The following is a 17495-nucleotide window of genomic DNA, read 5'->3' as shown; positions in this document are numbered from 1 at the left end:
AAGTATATCATTACTCTGGTTGTCCCAAAACAGAAACTATTCTGAATGACGTGAGATTGCCAATACCTCCGACAACTGCAGCAACATACAAGGAGACTTCCTGGATCTCTTCACGTTACGGCGTCAGCGCCACAACAGATGTGCAAACAAGTTGCGCTGTCCGTCTTGAGAAAGATCCCTTAAACATCCACATTCGTAGCAGAAGTGTGAGGAATCAAAGAGCCAGAAAACAGGTGTCAAAACTGGAAGCCTGGTTTTAATTGATATTGCTCTACTGTAATAATCCTGAAAGGCATAGTCTGGAGTAACACATGTAATGTTTCAACCAATAGTAGTTTAAGTTACAGAATCATAGGTCTCTCTTTTTGCATTGAACAATATATACAATGTGAAATAAATACATTTACACAAATGGACATTATCATTGGAGCACACTTGTATGATACACATCACAAAAATATACAGGTAATTGTTTAATTTTTTTGTTGTTTTTGTTCATTTTCTGATGTGAAGCACATCTAAAATCTACAGACATGTTTTTAATAACACTACAGGGTCTCGCTCTCATCCACAGCTCTTCACCACCCAAGGGTCTTTTTCTTTTTTGTTTTAAATTAAAAAAAAAAAATCTTTGAATATCCTTTTTTTTTTTTTTTTTTTTTAATAAATCGAAATGTGCCCACTCCCTCTTCAAAAGGTTCCTCGTATTTGCAGACTGCAGGTTGAGCTGCAGCACTGGTGGCAGTTACATTTGGGGGTTAAATACAACTAAAGGCTGTCGAGCTGTCGATGGACACAGTTTGGCCTCAGCAGTTTTCAGGGGCAGCCGTTCAGGATGAACCATCCTGCTGTGTTGCTATGGCTACATAAGTCACCATTCTGTATCAGCGTGAGTATTGTTACATATTTGCAGCTAATGGATCTTAATACGAGATGAGGGAAATAACTTGGTGCTAAAGTGCAACCAGGTCTATCAATGGCTCTCCAAAATAAAAAAAACAACAACCCATAACACCCCTCCCCCAACAATCCCTTTTCCACTGCACCAATTTGGTTTGTTTGATCGCCTTGTTATTAATGTGGTATTACGACTAACTGCAGAATATTTCCAATAGCTACATCAGCATTTGGATATATAACCCAACACAAAAAAGTGCAACTTTTGCCTCGTTGAAGTACAGTCATCAAAATATTGCTTCTTAACAAGGAAGAACAAAAACAAATATGCTGTGAGCAGCCTGTTAACTCAAAGTCTCTGAAAGAAACGCACAATCTCCCTCCTGCTTTGGATGTTGTCACCAATCAACCATTTCCTTCATTTGCAATGGGATAAGAACTTTCATGTCTTAATCATTTTCAGTTAACTTCTTAATTGACATGTGATAAATAGCAAATACTTACTCGATTTGAATTGTTTCCATATGTCAGCGTTTGCTAACAGTGGAAAATTTTCATATTTACAACAAAACACACACACACGCACAAAAAAAAAAAGCTCCGGGGAGATTTGCAGCATCTTTCATCATTTTGAATTGTTCACAGGATTGTTTTGTCTATTGACAAATAAATACAAACAGTACAGAAGACAAACAATAGTTATAAGTTCCATTATTTTACATTAGATAACAGAAATACCAACAAGGGCTCTTAAGTGTCAGTATAAAAAACAGGAAACCATCATAGGGGACTTTACTTACAAAAGGTCTTTAATGTCAGTAATTTTTCCTTGTGAAACATTATATGTTCATGTTTAAGACCATTGATGAGCCTTAGAATATTTGAATTTATGCCGTTTGTAGTGTGGGAGCTAATCTACAAATGGTTATAAAGCGGCAAAATGACTATAATAACACGTTCGAGGATACCGGAAAATTTAAAATCTTCGATATTTGGTTCGAATTTTTGGAGCCGAAGTGTAACCACGTCCCACCGAGTGCACATCGAAGAAAAACAGCAAACTAAACATGTCAAACCGTCCCATCAATCGTCCGTACAATCATGTTTTACTCTGTTATTGTAAATCGAGATATTTTCCTGAAAATTAGTTGGAAAAAAAAAACGATGATGAAATTTTCAAAAAGTTAAGAAAATGTCTCATTTCCATAGTTTGCCAAGCTGTATGGAAAGCGGTTATGTACAGCGAGTTTATCAAAAGAGAGTCTCCTAAAGCTCTGAATTACTCAAATGTCCATTTCGTTCGTCTTTATTTAAACCTAAAGTTATACAGTATATTGTTAATTCTACAGGAAAGTTACACAAATGACCCATTTTAAATACGTGTAAGTGGCGTTTCTTCATTTAGATACTAAATATTCAATTATGTATGTATAGTTGGTAAAGATGAGTATTGTAATTTGATCCTGGTGGTCTAGTACGTTTCTAGAAGAAGAGCCTTAAAATCCAGTTCGGTTCATTGAGAGAGAATCCGTTAGCCAGACCCTCAGCAGACTGATCCGACAGACAGACAGACGGACGGACGGACAGACAGACAGACAGACAGACAGACAGACAGACAACATGGCCGCTACTCTAATCTGTGTTTTCTAAAGAAGAAGCACACGGCACAAAAAAACGGAAATCACCACAAGGAAAAGTACACAGCAACGCTTGGAGAGGACTCAACAGAAAAAGAAACCAACAGAAAGAGGGGGGGAAAAAAAACAATAAAAACTAAACTTTTTTCGGATAGAAAAAACAGCGAACAAGACATAACATACATCGAGATTGAACTACTTTTTTTTGTTGCTTTTTTTGTTTGCAATAAAATGTCTTATGTTAGAATTATAATCTGTTTCATTTACAATATACAATGTTAAAGAAGGCTGAGAAAATACTCCTCACTAATAACACTGATGGTGTGATGTTAGAGATCAACTAGACTTAACTGCAGCACTCCTCAGCTGTGCCAACTGGCCAGGTTATATTAGACTAGATTAAACATTTTGGCATTCTTACTCGGCTTTAGACATGACATTAATAAGGATATTAAAAGAAATTTCTTGACTGCCTCCATCTGTCTGTTAGAGATGTGATTGGTCGACCACGTTTAGAAGCTCTCTGTCAGCTCAGCTCAGCACTTCCTGCCTGGAGACGTGAAATAAACTCGACAATCGCAATCCCATATCAATGGCTTGTAAAAAGCTGTAATAGCTGCAGGTTTGGTTTGGGTGTGTGAATGAATTCCCGCAAGACACAGTTCAGTCTACATGCAGCTACATGAAGCTCAGCGGATGAGACGCAGCTTTCTTTTTTTTTAGGATTCCATTAATTTATCTAGTCACTTGTAAAATTGTTGGTTTTAGAACAGGTAGAAATTAAAAATAAAGTGTCTCAAAACAGGAAGTGCAAGCCAACATCAGTTCTGTGTTTCTGCATACAGACGATGTTTCGCGTTTGCTAGCACCATTTCTCTCAGCACAAATCTGTTGCCAGCTGTTTTCTGATGGTCCCCACAATCTTCTACATGGCTGATAAATACACACCTTAAGGAGATGTTTTAACAGCATTATTGCACTGTTGATTTGAAATAAATACATTTGTTTTAATCAGATTCAATGCGACAGCAAAAAAGAGCTTGGTCATGAGAAAGGTGCAAACATCAGAACCAAACCGATTTCTGGGTTTTTAGCTGCTTGTGTTGCTACTTTGACCCTCACCACGACCCTCCCTCACACAGCCTGCACGCCACCGTGCGACCACACTATTAACATCTCATGCTGACATTCCTGGTCCAGTTTTTCTCCAAGAAAGGAAATATTGAGCGTCTGACTGACTTACATAGACAGAAAGCGAAGCTTCAAACTCTCTCTCTCTCTCTCCCTCCCTCCTCCCCCGTGTAAGACTGCCATGTCATGTTAATATTGCAGGCTTAGTTCATATGCACAAACGCCTCCTTTTAAAACCACTATTGCTCAGAGTTTCTAAGATAAACGCTGATTTGTTAATACATTATTACTCGATATATTTATATATATATATATGATAATTGCTGAAAGTGGTCAAGCTGATAGAAAAAGGAAATACATGATTCAGTATTAAGGAGACAATATTAATAACAAAAACAAAGCTGTGTTACATGTCATATACAGGATGACAATTATTTACAACCCTAATATTGGTATCATCGCTAAGATTATTTCAAGAAATTAAGAAAATAATAAGGAGATTCAAAGCAACACTAGTTGTTCTTCAGTCAGTTTTGTCAACACACTTTTCCTTCTGGTTGGTTTAGCGTGGAGTGACTGAAGCTCCGCCGTCACTCACTGAACGAATCACCTAACTGAACTCGGTTGTGACACAAGATGTGATCCTGAAGTTGTGAACGTAACGGAGCGAGGAGGGTGAAGTTTGGATGGGTAAAGCACGGGGCTGGACTATTCTCAATGGCACGTTCAAAGAGTGGGATTTCTACTGACTGTCAGAGCGATGAGCGGAGAGCCCGGACCACCAAGGAGCTGAAAATGTGTCCAACAGACGAACACCAGAGGAGAGCTGGAGTGAACGAGTAGCATCAATGTGAGGTGAGCCACATCCTCCATTCAGAACCCCAACTGCACCTCAATGTGTGACATCGAAAGTGATGTCAGGCAGTTTGCGAGGGATATTTCTAACTGTCAATCAATCCCGCCTCCAGCGGTGAGACTATCTGACTCCATTTTCAGCTTCGTCAAAGGTGCAAACACTAAAACAGTGGCAATACTGACACGTTTGTGAGGCCGGGGTTCAATGGTCCTCGACAAATACTCAAGTTGTAGTTGCAGCAGGGGAATCATGGGAAACCAGGAACTGAATTTAAGGAGAACCACAAGTTGTTTCGAAGTGGTTTCCAACTCTGGTCCTTGGAGGTTTGAGCCCTACTGGTTTTCATTATAATCAAACAAGTTTCAATAACTGCTGAAAGAGAAAACCAGGAGTGCTCTCAGTCCTCAGGCCCAGGATTCAAAGCCACTAGCTTACAGATCCAGAAACAGTTTGGGGTTATGACAGTAAAGTTTGCTGGCATCCTCTGAATGGATGAGTTCCATTCTTTGGCAGGGCAAATATCCTCTTCTTTTTTCTCTGTCCATCATCCAACTTTCATTGTACATGTAATGCGACAACAAACGTCTTTAATACTTCTTCATTGTTCATTTTTTTTCTACAAGTTTTCCTCTTGAACACTTAAAAAACTCTGTGGGGACTGTGGGGAGGGGTCAGTAGGGAAGAGGGGACATGAGTGCAGTCTTACAGTCTCTCACAACTAAAAGGAAGAGTTTTTATTTTCTTTTAAATGTGTCCTCGTTGGAGGATTTTTCATTGATAACATCTTAATCATTATTAAATGCATAAGTTTGTCATCATCAGAGTTCTGAGTCATCACAACTGTTAATTGTCTTTTATTAGTTTTAAAAGGAAATATCTCCTTTCCTTGGTAACAGGGGGTGGGGTCATATCAGTCTTCCCAAAAGCAAAAGGTCAAGTGAGCGCCTTTTTCCAAGATGGTGGAGGGTTAGGGGTTCAGGGACGAGGTGTAGGTTATTTATTCATGGGGGGGGGCGTGTCCGTGGACATACTTAAGGGACATATTATTGTGTGTGTGTGTGTGTGTGTGTGTGTGTGTGTGTGTGTGTGTGTGTGTGTGTGTGTGTGTGTGTGCGTGTGTGTAAAGAGCATGAGGTCATTGGAAGTTCAGAGTTTGTATAGAAGCTCAGCTGGTTCAGACAGGAGTGGAGGTGTGCTTCCATCTATCCCGTCCTCAGACCTTGGCCTCCAGCAGCTCCAAGAAAAGTTTGTGCATTGGGACTTTGCCGTCCTGCTTGATGCTGTAGAAGTGCTGCACAGCCTTGGTGGAGGTCTGGCGGAGCAGGGGGAGGGTCATGAGCAGCTTGCCCGCTCGGCGGGGGTCTTCCTGGTGCTGGGAAGCCTCGTAATCCTGCAGGGCCTCATGGAGCACATCCTGGAGCTTCTGCACTGCATCCACATCCTCGATGTGCATGGAGTCTGGAGAAGAGGGACAGGTTCATGAGGATATATAGTTGATACTGAGCAGAAAACAAACTTTGACCATGCTGCAGGATTTAAATTGCATATAATAAAAAAATAGACATTTTTGTATCTTTGATATGCATTAATGTACAAAAATAGACAATATGAATAGGATGCCACTGTGTTAAAAATAAACAAAAACCAATCAATCAATTTCCTCCATCAACAGTTGATGCAGGCAGTGGTGAAAGCTTCTGCACCTCCCTCAGACTGTGTTTATCAGTGTGTGTGTGTGTGTGTGTGTGTGTGTGTGTGTGTGTGTGTGTGTATGTGTGTGTGCGCGCGCAGCCATCTCTGTCCCTGTGCTACAGCTCAGAGCAACAGAGGGGAGAAGTGCTAAAGACAGTCCAAGAGCCCAACTACAACAGTGGTGGCTCCCTGCAAGCCTCACATGGGGACGACGACTCTTGAACTTGTACATTTTGGATTATAAATTTTATTCTCGCCGCAAATGCACAGGATGCTTGTCTTCATTTGAATAAAATAAGATAAATCTCTATGTTATGCCACAGACTTAAAATGATTTTAGAACCTTTATTTTAATCTCCTCCACAAATTTTGTGCTGTTACTTTGATTAAAAAAAACTGAAATGAAGAAAAAACAAAACAAGAATGGGCCTTTAAATCCTGGAGCAGCTCCCTCTTGTGTCTCTAAAGTGTGAATCTGTGGGTGTGATGAATAGAGAGGCCGAAAGACGTGTGGGCGGACTGAACAGATAGACCTGTAGAATGATGGAGAGATGCAGGCACACCTAAAAGTTGTGTGTGAGTGTGTGTGCGTGTTTGCGTATAATCTTTCTTGAGCTGGCATGTTTGAGCACACGTGGCAGTAAAGGCTGAGAACGTCCCTCAATAATAATGCTCCATATTGGCCCTTAGGGATGCAAAGTCTTAATGTGAGCTGGCCTTTAGCTCCCAACCTCAGATCAATGTCTCCGATCAATGACTACATGCATGTTAAATAATAATCACAAGGCAACTACTGATAGGCCTCCCCCACCACCACAAATACACTCCAAAACACACACTTACAGGTACACACAACAGAAAACTGAGCTGTAGAGGAGATGACGGTGTTGTACAGACAAATACATGTGTGCCTGCTCTCTCTCTCTCTTTACAGCTCTCCATAACTCCTCTAGCTCCACCAACCCTCATGTCACCTGTGTACTTGGTAGCCACACGTCAATCAACACAGGTGATACATATTCAAATGTATTAACATTTACTAGTCTTGGAGGACTTTAACTGAATATGTCCTGTGTGTTAAGTGAAATTAGCGGATTCATATTTTGTATTGTGTGCTGGGCGAAGACTACTGTAGATTGTATGTTTGGTTTTGAGTCAATGAGCCTGCATGTCAAGCTGAAAACATTTCTTTTTTTGTTGTTGTTGAACAAATTAGACGGACAGGCGGCATGGTGGTGCAGTAGCACTGTCGCCTCACAGCAAGAAGGTTCCGGGTTCGAGTCCCGGCTCGGGCACGGGATCTTTCTGTGTGAGTCTCCATGTTCTCCCTGTACCTGTGTGGGTTCTCTCTGGTACTCCAGCTTCCTCCCACCGTCCAAAGACATCAAGAGGGGACAAGGCTGATTGATACTCTAAATTGACCGTAGGTGTGACGGTGAGTGTGAATGGTTGTCTGTCTCTATGTGTTGGCCCTGTGATGGACTGGTGACCTGTCCAGGGTGAACCCTGCCTCTCGCCCGTAGCCGCTGGGATAGGCTCCACCCCCCCCCGCGACCCTTAACAGGAATAAGCGGTAGACAATGGATGGATGGATGGAAATCAGACAGATTAGGTAATATTTAGATTCATAATGCATGTGTGTCACAGGTCTTAACACACCTGTTCTGTCCCTTCGTGTACAGACCTCAGCTTTTAGGGAGAATACTGATGTGAGATCCAAAATACTGTTACACACAGATTCATATGAACAGAAGTTGAGGAAAAGCATGTATGCACAGAGCACACTGGCAAAGAGAACATGGACTCAGATGTGAAACACAAACACAAAAGATAAAATGTGTAGATGATGGAGATAAAAGATTATGCACGCACGCACACACACAAGTGCATGGATCGTAATTTATGCATCAGTATGCAGGACCAGACCAGTTGGTTTGTTCTTTCGGGATCAATAGAAAACTCAGCTTCTGTTATTTCACACAATTTCATAGTCTTCCTGATTTATAAAGGAGAGGGTGGTCCACTTATCTAGATTTGTCATATTTCATTGCGTGATGATGTTTAGCACAGTGGCGAGGACTCACAGTGATTGAGGAGTTTTTGCCAACGGCAGAAACAGTTTAATGATCTTGCATTACAGCTTTGCACATCAACCGTCAGTCAGTATAACTGGCTAAATGTATTTATTGTAGATGAAAATAATAATCTTGCTAAAAAAAATTGAGTGCAATGGACAGTAGACATTAGTGCAATTATGGAATATCTACAAACAAACAGATTTGTTAAGGATTTACAATAAGGTGGAAAAATACGACCACTACTACTGTCCTACTACTACTACTACAACTACTAATAACAATAATAATTATAATAATACATTATTCTTCATCTTTTGCCTTAATTCGTTTCCTTAAACCAAAGTTAGATAATGTGCGTGTAGTGATGAGGTAGTGGACATGGCTGCTCCCTGTGCTGTGACCCGCAATAACTCACAAGTGAAACAGCACACCTTAATGAGCATGAGTACATAATGCTGTTACAACACACGTTAACATGTACACACAGAGCTACTCACACTCTCTCTCTCTCTCTCTCACACACACACACACACACACACACACACACACACACACACACACACACACACACACACACACTCTTGCCTCCTGTTTCCCATGGCTAGTTTAGCTGTCTTTACATGTGGGGCACGTTTGCTAACATTTCTTAAGGCTTGGCTTCATTAATGCAGACGATTAGCATCCTGTGAATTAATTAGTGTCAGTGCCCTTCAAAATGCTAATGCTAGCATTCTGTTGTCTTGAAAAGCAGTTAGAGAGTCTGGGCAATGATGCAAAGTTCTGCGATTTCAATCAGGAGAAAGAATGCCTTTTCTAAATGCGTTCTCTACAGTGATGGATATTTTCAATAACTGGATATTTCAGCAGCAAAGCATCTATTCAAGAAAAATCAATGTGCTCTTGTAGAACATTTACAATGTCATTTCATAAATTTGTTGTCTCTTGTTCGAAGCCTGAACGTCATTCATGTATTGACCAAATTGTTCTGATAATCCAACCTATACAGGCTGCAGCGTGACCAGTTTTGAGGTCGTACCTTTGTTATCAATGCGTATGTGAGTTGTTACATTAGCAAAATATGACACGATGCATAGGGAGTCAAAGTAGAAGCTGACATTTTAACAAAGAATTCATTGGTAACTATTATGCTTTTCCTTTTTAAACAACTTTCAACCAAATTTGCCAAAGACAGAGGTTGGCTTCTTTTGGATGTCATGTCTTTTGGTCCAACAAAACAATGAATATGAACATCTCACCTTCACTATCTTCTGTAGTTTTATTAGCATCTAACCATTTAATTAAGCTTGGAAATACTTGAGTGGAGGCGATAATAATAATCTGAGCCTTCCAGCACCTTTAGTGGATGGACTTTGACAAAGCCACCTGCCTGTATGATCATGTTGCAGGCATTTCATGGTTGCTGAGCAGGGTGTTCTCCTTCAACATTCGGACGGTTCTGATCTTTTTTTCCTCTATCTATCATTAAGACTGAAGATAAGATCCAGGTTAAAACTACTGGAATGATCCTTTAAGAGAGAACATGGACCAGAATGTATGACTGGTAAAACCTTCCTCTTCCTCATCATCACTGTTGTCTTCTTGGCCAGTGACCAGTGAGGTTCCTCGACATAGAGTGATCACACACTCACACACACACACACACACACACACACACACACACACACACGCATGCACACACACACACACACACGCACACACTAATACACTCACACACATGGTAGGCAGAGCCAACACATTGATTGTCACACATAGGCCTCAGGAAAGTAATATGTCAATATCTCTGCATGTATATGACAGTATGTTATGTATGTCACATGTGAGAGCGCCTATCTCACACACACACACACACACACACACACACACACACACACACACACACTCACACAAACAAATTAATATTTATATGATGATTTTTATGATGCATATGTGCAGTGATGAAATGATGTGTTTCAAAGTATATTTGTGTGGGTGGGTTTTGTTTGTGTGTGTGTGTTGGGTTGGGTGTGTGTGAGTGTGTGGGTGTGTGTTCATGGCGGCAGAATCAGAACAAAAGGCTCCTTCCTCACTAGTCACAGCTCTACCATGCATTCTTCCATTTAAACACATTGTATTGACAGTTCCCCCCTTGTAATTAAAGAGTACTGAAGAGCTGGCCAGCTTCCAAGACAAAGTTCAAAAGACGGGTCATGGGAGGAAGGAGGTGTGTGTGTGTGTGTGTGTGTGTGTGTGCAAGTGTGTGTATGCAAGTGTGTGTGAGTGGGGGTGTGTGTCAGTCAGCTGTCGATGCAGCTGGACACATCAGAGAGGGGGCTTTATCGACAGACTTTGGGTTCTAACGATTTCACCTTATTTAACAGGCATCTGAAGAGACGACTATGCTAATTGTAAAAGGGATCGCCACTTTGTTAAGGGCTGCAAGGTGGGTATGTGTGCATGTGTGTTTTGTCGTGTGCCTGTGTTGGTGTACGCATGTATTATTATAAGAGTTGTGCAATCATGAGGTTGAGATCTCTGAGGCAAGATGTTTTTATCATAACGACAAAAATGTTTGTGCGAAAGTGTCCCAGTTGTGTATTTGTGTTTGGGTGTCGAGTATTGAAATTAGTCCATTGATGTTTCAGCTTAAATGAGTCCCACTGGACCAGAGAGTCCTGACATTAACCCTTTCCCCGCCACTGGTGAGCTCACATGAACATACACTAACACAAATCTTCAGATGGGTGAAACATCACAATTTCAAACCTGAGTTAGCCAAAGCAATGGCCTTGAGTGTGACAAATTCTTCCTTCTCCAGTTTCATCGTTTTATATTTTTTAACCAGCTGGAGGATGGCATTGTTCAAGTCCAGAAGACCAGCAAGCTTTGACTGGTCCTCGTCCATGATGTAGTCCTCAGCATACACCAACTACAGAGGTACAAAGGCAGGTGGTGAGAGTGGAAACATGCCTGAATACACTGGAATATTGATATTCGGAATGCCAAAGAAACGAACCTTGTCTTCGAAGGAGAGTGAGCGGTACACAACACGCAAGATCAAGATCTCCATCCATGCGCTCTGCAGTAGACTCATCTGGTCTGCCAATGACAGCGTAGAGAAACCTGGTAAAAAGTGATAGAGGAGAAAAGCAGATGAACGGTTTGGCTGTAAGATTATTTTCAAAAGAGGTGAGCAGTCTGATTTTGGGAACTGTTGTTTAGTTGTAGTGAAAATGTGGCTTTTAAACTAATGAGATTTGAGAGTGAAACAAGAAAGAAAAAGAGCTGTTTTGAAGTGGACAGGGTCAAACATCACCTCCCTCCCTCCTTCCCCCCTTCCTCTATCCAGAGGATTCCTCCTTCACTTCCTCTGCCTCTCCTACCTCCCCTGTGCCCAGGGCTGTTCTCCGGGGAAAGGCAGGCCTTATCTCCCCCTGACACAACCTCCATGGATCAATGTTGGCCATCACTGCTGCAACACTCACACACACACTAATTGCAGCGAATGCTTCAAAATTCCTGTTTTCCTCAGTGTCAATCCATGTTTTTTCTATTTGCCTATGTCTATATGTCAGTACAATCCATGCTGTTTTATCTCTCTACAACTCACCATCAACTCTGTTAGACTGATTCCAACATCACTGTTTTTCTATCCATCTTGGTACAATTCTCTCTCACCATAGCTCTTTTCAGGTCTCGTTCTCTTTCACATTATTAACTTTACCCTTCATCTGATTTTATTATGTTCTTTATTCTCTTTTTATTTGGAAGACACTACATATGATGCCATTTTCTTTGGATTGTTGATTCTTCATTGCATATCGTCAACTAAACACTCTCTCTTGCTTGTTGACTCTCTCTCTCCATCTCTCTCTCTCTCCATCTCTCTCTCCATCTCTTTAATGGAACACCTGCCCACTTACACCTTTCCTCACAGCTGTCCTCTCCTCACACACCTGTCCATTCACACCTGTCTATATTTGAGTGTGTGTGTGTGAGTGTGCGCATGTGCGCGCATGCAATAAAAAAGGCAAAGATGGTGGCCCATGTGAGCACGCCTGTCAGGCCGTGCTGCAGCCCTCTAGTGTGTGTGTGCATGCGCGAGCGTGTGTTTGTTTTGGATATGCATCCTGCCAGGTAGAGCAGACAGATAAGAAGGAAGATATTTCTTCAACAACATCTGCTACAATGAGCCTCCTCTTGAGATGTAGGGTGTGTGTGAGAGTGTGTGTGTGTGCATGTGTGTTATAGGGGCTCTTATCTCTCAGCGTGTTGATGGGTAATGGCAGGCGTCTCATTATGTCCAGGTTGTGGGCTATTGTTGTTTGTTGTGTGCTCTAATTCATTCCATCCACAACTATTGACATCTCAAACACACATACTGATAGACACATCTGTGGAGACTCTTACACACTTGCATACAACATAAGCATAGACAGAAATGTACTGGAAGTAATCCAAACGTGTATGACTGACACACACACACACACACACACACACACACACACACACACACACACACACACACACACACACCACAGTGAAGGGAGCAGTATCGTTGCCAACTGGCAGTGTCTTCTTCCACTTAATGAAATCATCAGAAGGGATTAGAGGTGAATTTCTTAAGGGGGTCATGCGCACACACTCACACACAAACACATTTCATACACCGAGGCAGATGTCTTCAGGGGATTCTTAGGACTTCACCACTCATTGTAGGCAGGGGGAATAAGTGGTGGCATTGCTAAAATTAACACACACTCTTGAATCCTTTCAAACCCTGGGGTCAAGAGAACGATGAAAAGAGTTAGGGGTTAATATCATTTAATGGTGTCACTGCTTATGTGTTTTAACTTGTCTGTTGTGTGTTTGTGTGCGTGTGTGTGTGTGTGTGTGTGTTTAGCGCTCTCGTTTTGGAGGCAGTGTTGGGGGTTCAATCAATTTGCACACATCCCTCTGGTGGAATTTGATCCAATGGTGGCACACATGGGTGGAAAAGAAGTCGCACAAAACACAGTTACAGAAACACAAATACACAAGTGCAGCAGACTAGATACAAATGTTAAAACATGCCTACACGACTGGGTGAAAATCTGTACATTGAGACTTAACTGTCATAATTACGCATATAAAGACAGACGCACGCACATGCTTGCAACAGGAGATACCAATAATTAAAATCTCTGCGATTCATTTATTGAGCTGAAAGTGCAGGTTTACTTATTGAGGTACATCAATGATTTTTATCAGGTTTGTGTGTGAATGTGCGTGTCAGTTGCGCGTGCCCGTGATGTGTGCATGAATGTGTGTAACTGGGCCGCTGTGTTGTTTCTTCAGCATGTGTGTATATGCATACATTCCAATACATCTGCTTCTGTGAGTCTCTGCTTGTGTGTCTTTGTCTGCATGTACTCCTATGTGTTTGTGTGTGTGTTAATGCATGCTTGCCCGAGCCCCCCTCCACCCCCCCACCCCCCTCCCCACCAGCCTGTCTGTGCCGTTCAGCCATCCAATGCCTCTTATCTGTCTGATTAATAGGTGGCCAGCTTCAGGACAAATTAATTAACAGATAACGCCATCTCTCCCTTCTTCCCTCCCTCCCCTCCTTCTCATGAAGCGATCGATACAGCAGAAGAAAAGAAACATCAATGGGAATTTAGTGCTGATGATGGGGAGAGAGAGGTATTGATGGAGAGAGAGCACCAGAAAGAGTGAGAGGAAGGAGACAAGAAAGTAAAAGGGGGAGAGAGGGGTTGTTGGTGGGAGGGGTGGAGACCTTTCTTTCATACCTGTGATTTCACTTGACAAAAGAAGGTTTCTTGTTTGGCTCTAATTACATTTCCTTTCTGCCCATTGTTGATAAGGCATCTCATACTATGTGTGGAAGTTTGTGTGTGTGTGTGTGTGTGTGTGTGTGTGTGTGTGTGTGTGTGTGTGTGTCTGTGTGTGTGTGTGTGTGTGTGAGGTGATGGTTGGCTCATTTGAACATACAGTAACACACAACGAAGTTTAAAGCTGTCCTTAAACATGTAATCAATAATAGACAAAGCATCATCCCACTTACATTGGGGTTATTTGTCGAGAAATTTTCAAATTATAAACATTGTTGTATTTATGGACCATTTAAAGTGTACTTGTGTATTCAGAGTGAATTTGTAGTGATGATCTTGAAATATATTGTAGTTCAACATCACTGCTTGGTGGGCAACCTGCTCATACATGGAATTCAATTTTGCATGATCCTCACTGGTCAAGTTTTTGCTGGTTAGAGAGACTGAATAAATACTGAAATAAAATAGGAAACATCCAGAGGAAAAAATTTAGAACTAAAGAACTATAAACCCAAGCTAGAAGTTGGATGCCGTGGTGGTCAGTCACTGCTGTGCTCCTCTTACTACTGCCATTGGCAACATAATCCTTGAGTCCAAATTTAATTATTTGCAGACTTGCCCCCACCATGAGTGCTGCCTTGGGTGTTGGCCTCTGGCCATCTGCTTGTCCAAGTCGCCAAGTCCACCAGTATGGCCCTAACATTATAAATCTAGTCATACATTATTAGAAACAATAGTTGACTTTTAGGGGGTGGGAGTAGATTAGTTACTTCTTCCTTCTCCTTTCCGTTCATGTAAATTGAGTAGTTAATGAATAGCAGACGAAAATCATTGTTCTGTTTGTTTTGTTTTCAGTTCTCGTTGTTCACCTCTTATTATTACTATTAGCTTATTTTTTATGTCTTTATTGTATTGTCATTTACATGATCAAAATAAATATGTCAAATCAAGTACTCATCCTTAATTTCTCAATATTAAGTCAGTAAAGATTTGTATTATCTGGTAATCTGTCTCAAGTCCAAGTAAGTCATTAATATCACACCAATGTTGAGTCTTTCATCAGTGTTACACGAGCAAAGCTCAAGTCCTCACACTTGAGTCAAGTCATGTGACTCGAGAGTTCAAATCCAGTCTCTACTAAGCTACATTCCTCTGCTCTGATTGGTGGTTCTTTGGCCTTTTAGTCCACAATTGTTGATGATATCCATCAGAACAAGCAAATTCACTGAGGACTACCAGAAAGTGTACGAGCTCCACGAGTTAACGTATGTGTGTATACTTGGGTGAGTCACTACCGTGCTTGCGTGTACTGTATCTATGAGGCTAAAAAGAGTGTGAAGGTATGTGTGTGTCCATGTGCCATACAGTACACTGGTCTGACAGAAAGAGGCTGCAGTGCACTCATGCAGACTTAACTTCTGCTGCTTGCTCTCGCGCACTTTTTTTCTCTTCCCTTTGCTCTATCAGATACACGCATAAAGACAAACACACAAACACACGTCGATTCCCCAGCCACCCTGCGGCCTGTTTGTCTGCCAAATGAGTCCTGACTGCACGTTTACACCCGAGACCGCACAACAGTCTGGCACACACACAAACACACACAGACACACACACATACACAGGATAGCCCTCTCTCACGCCCCAGTTGCTACACAGACACACACACACACACACACACACACACACACACACAAACACATGGCCACCAGGCCAACATTTGTTTTCTTGTGGTTACAGGGCAAATGGGAACCGGGGAGAACTATTCTGATGCTTATGAGTATCTGTGCACCTGTGTGTGTACAGTTTGTAGCATTTAGGATATCTGTCTATGCATGTGAGTCTGTGTGTGTTTGTGTGATAGTGTCTATGAATGTATGCACTAACTGTTGTGTCAAAGGGGGTTATTGAATGTGCGTGTGTGTGTGTGTGTATTCATGTGACAGGTGTGAAAACGGGCTGCAATGCTGATCTGTACCGAGTTGTTAACACATGACTTGTCTTAACAGACTGTCACTGAAGTGGAAATCAGGATTTGCACTTTGGTGGACATTTACTGTAGACAGTGAGTTAATTAAAAAAAAAAACACCCTTGGAAGGTTTTTTTTTTTTAATATTGAAATAAATCATGAAATTAAAGTCAAAATACCAAGTGAAGATATACAAATCAGAAGTTTCAAGACCCTTGAAGCCATTACTATCATCTACTCTACATTGTTGCACGGCATCAACAATCAGTCATCCTTAATTTCAACAATCATCACTTGTGTTCTCCAGTTGTTCATAATAACTCTCTACTCTCTATGTAATCCTTATTCTTCTCTTTGGTTACATTTGTATAAAGCCGACATGGCAGCTGTCATTTACGTAAAATCAGTAAAAATCCTGAATTCACTATTTTCCCCCTGCATAAATAGGTTATGAATGTGAACAGACACTGATGTGGTCCATCTGTACACTTGGAGGTAGCAGGGCCCCTGCGTGCTCTCTCACTGGAGACACGGTGATCTGTCACTTTTGATCACGTCCTCAGGACACAATAACTGACTTCTCAGAACAATGTAACAACCAAGATTCACACATTTATTGAGACAGTAGCAATAATCTTCACACACGGTCACACAAATGTTACACAAGACAATGAGACTAAATCCGCATTTAGAGAAACTGAAAGAACCACTTCAGGTGAGTGTGACATTTCCATAAACTGTGATGTTGTGGAGTACAAACTCATAACTGCAAGTACCGCCAAAAAAGTAAAGGAGGTGCTCCATTTGTGGCAGGAGTTGGTATTCAGTTCAAATGTAACGAACAATCCAAATATTCACAAAACCGTCCAAAAAAAACAAACATTAAAAAAAGAATCTAACACATGGAAAATATATAGATGTCCATCCACTACCTTTAAATGAATTTTGGGTCAGTGAGATACACTCTGAGTTTGTGTCTGTCTCTCTTCCATCTTACAGACACACAGTTACAGCTCCTCCCTCATTTAGTCCGTATCAAAGCTTGTCAACATGTATATTCATGAATGGGAGTTTCAGAATACCGGTAAGCACATTAACTTTTTAAAAATACACCTCAAGTGAAAGTAAAAACTTTTTTCTGTTTAACTTTTTTCTCCCACATATTTTCCATAATTTTTTTTTCCAATTTGATATTTCAAAATGACTACAATATCTTCAGCAAACACAGCTGGAGGAAAAAGAACTTCTTTTCATGACAAAAAAAGATAAAAAGGTTCCTCCAAAACAAACCCAAAGATAAATCAAATCCAAATTTGAATTGTTAAAAACCAAAAAATACATGCAAATTCTAAAAGGGGTTAGTTAGATCTTAAAGTTTTAGGGTATTGTAGCATTTCCTTGTTTAA

The 17495-nt window shown here is 41.1% G+C and overlaps 1 protein-coding gene across 6 annotated transcripts in view; it reads right to left on the bottom strand.

Annotated features, from left to right (window-relative positions):
* Positions 1-640: 640 nt before the first annotated feature.
* Positions 641-17495, bottom strand: part of esrrga (estrogen-related receptor gamma a) — a 212899-nt gene continuing 196044 nt past the window's right edge. For all 6 annotated transcript variants that reach the window (XM_086187128.1, XM_086187147.1, XM_086187166.1 and 3 more), the window contains exons 7-9: positions 11305-11411; positions 11055-11217; positions 641-5979 (exon numbers count right to left, since the gene is read on the bottom strand). In XM_086187128.1, coding sequence (XP_086043254.1) covers positions 5735-5979; positions 11055-11217; positions 11305-11411 — 515 coding nt within the window. In that variant the 3' untranslated portion in view covers positions 641-5734. The remainder of the gene's footprint in view (positions 5980-11054; positions 11218-11304; positions 11412-17495) is intronic.

Source organism: Aulostomus chinensis, chromosome 2, assembly GCF_037954235.1.
Source record: "Aulostomus chinensis isolate RoL2024-O1b breed Wild chromosome 2, RoL_Achi_v1.0, whole genome shotgun sequence".
In the NCBI taxonomy this organism is placed as follows: Eukaryota; Metazoa; Chordata; class Actinopteri; order Syngnathiformes; family Aulostomidae; genus Aulostomus; species Aulostomus chinensis.
The sequence above is the reverse complement of the archived record's forward strand: the minus strand, read 5'-3'. Positions and strand labels throughout refer to the sequence as shown.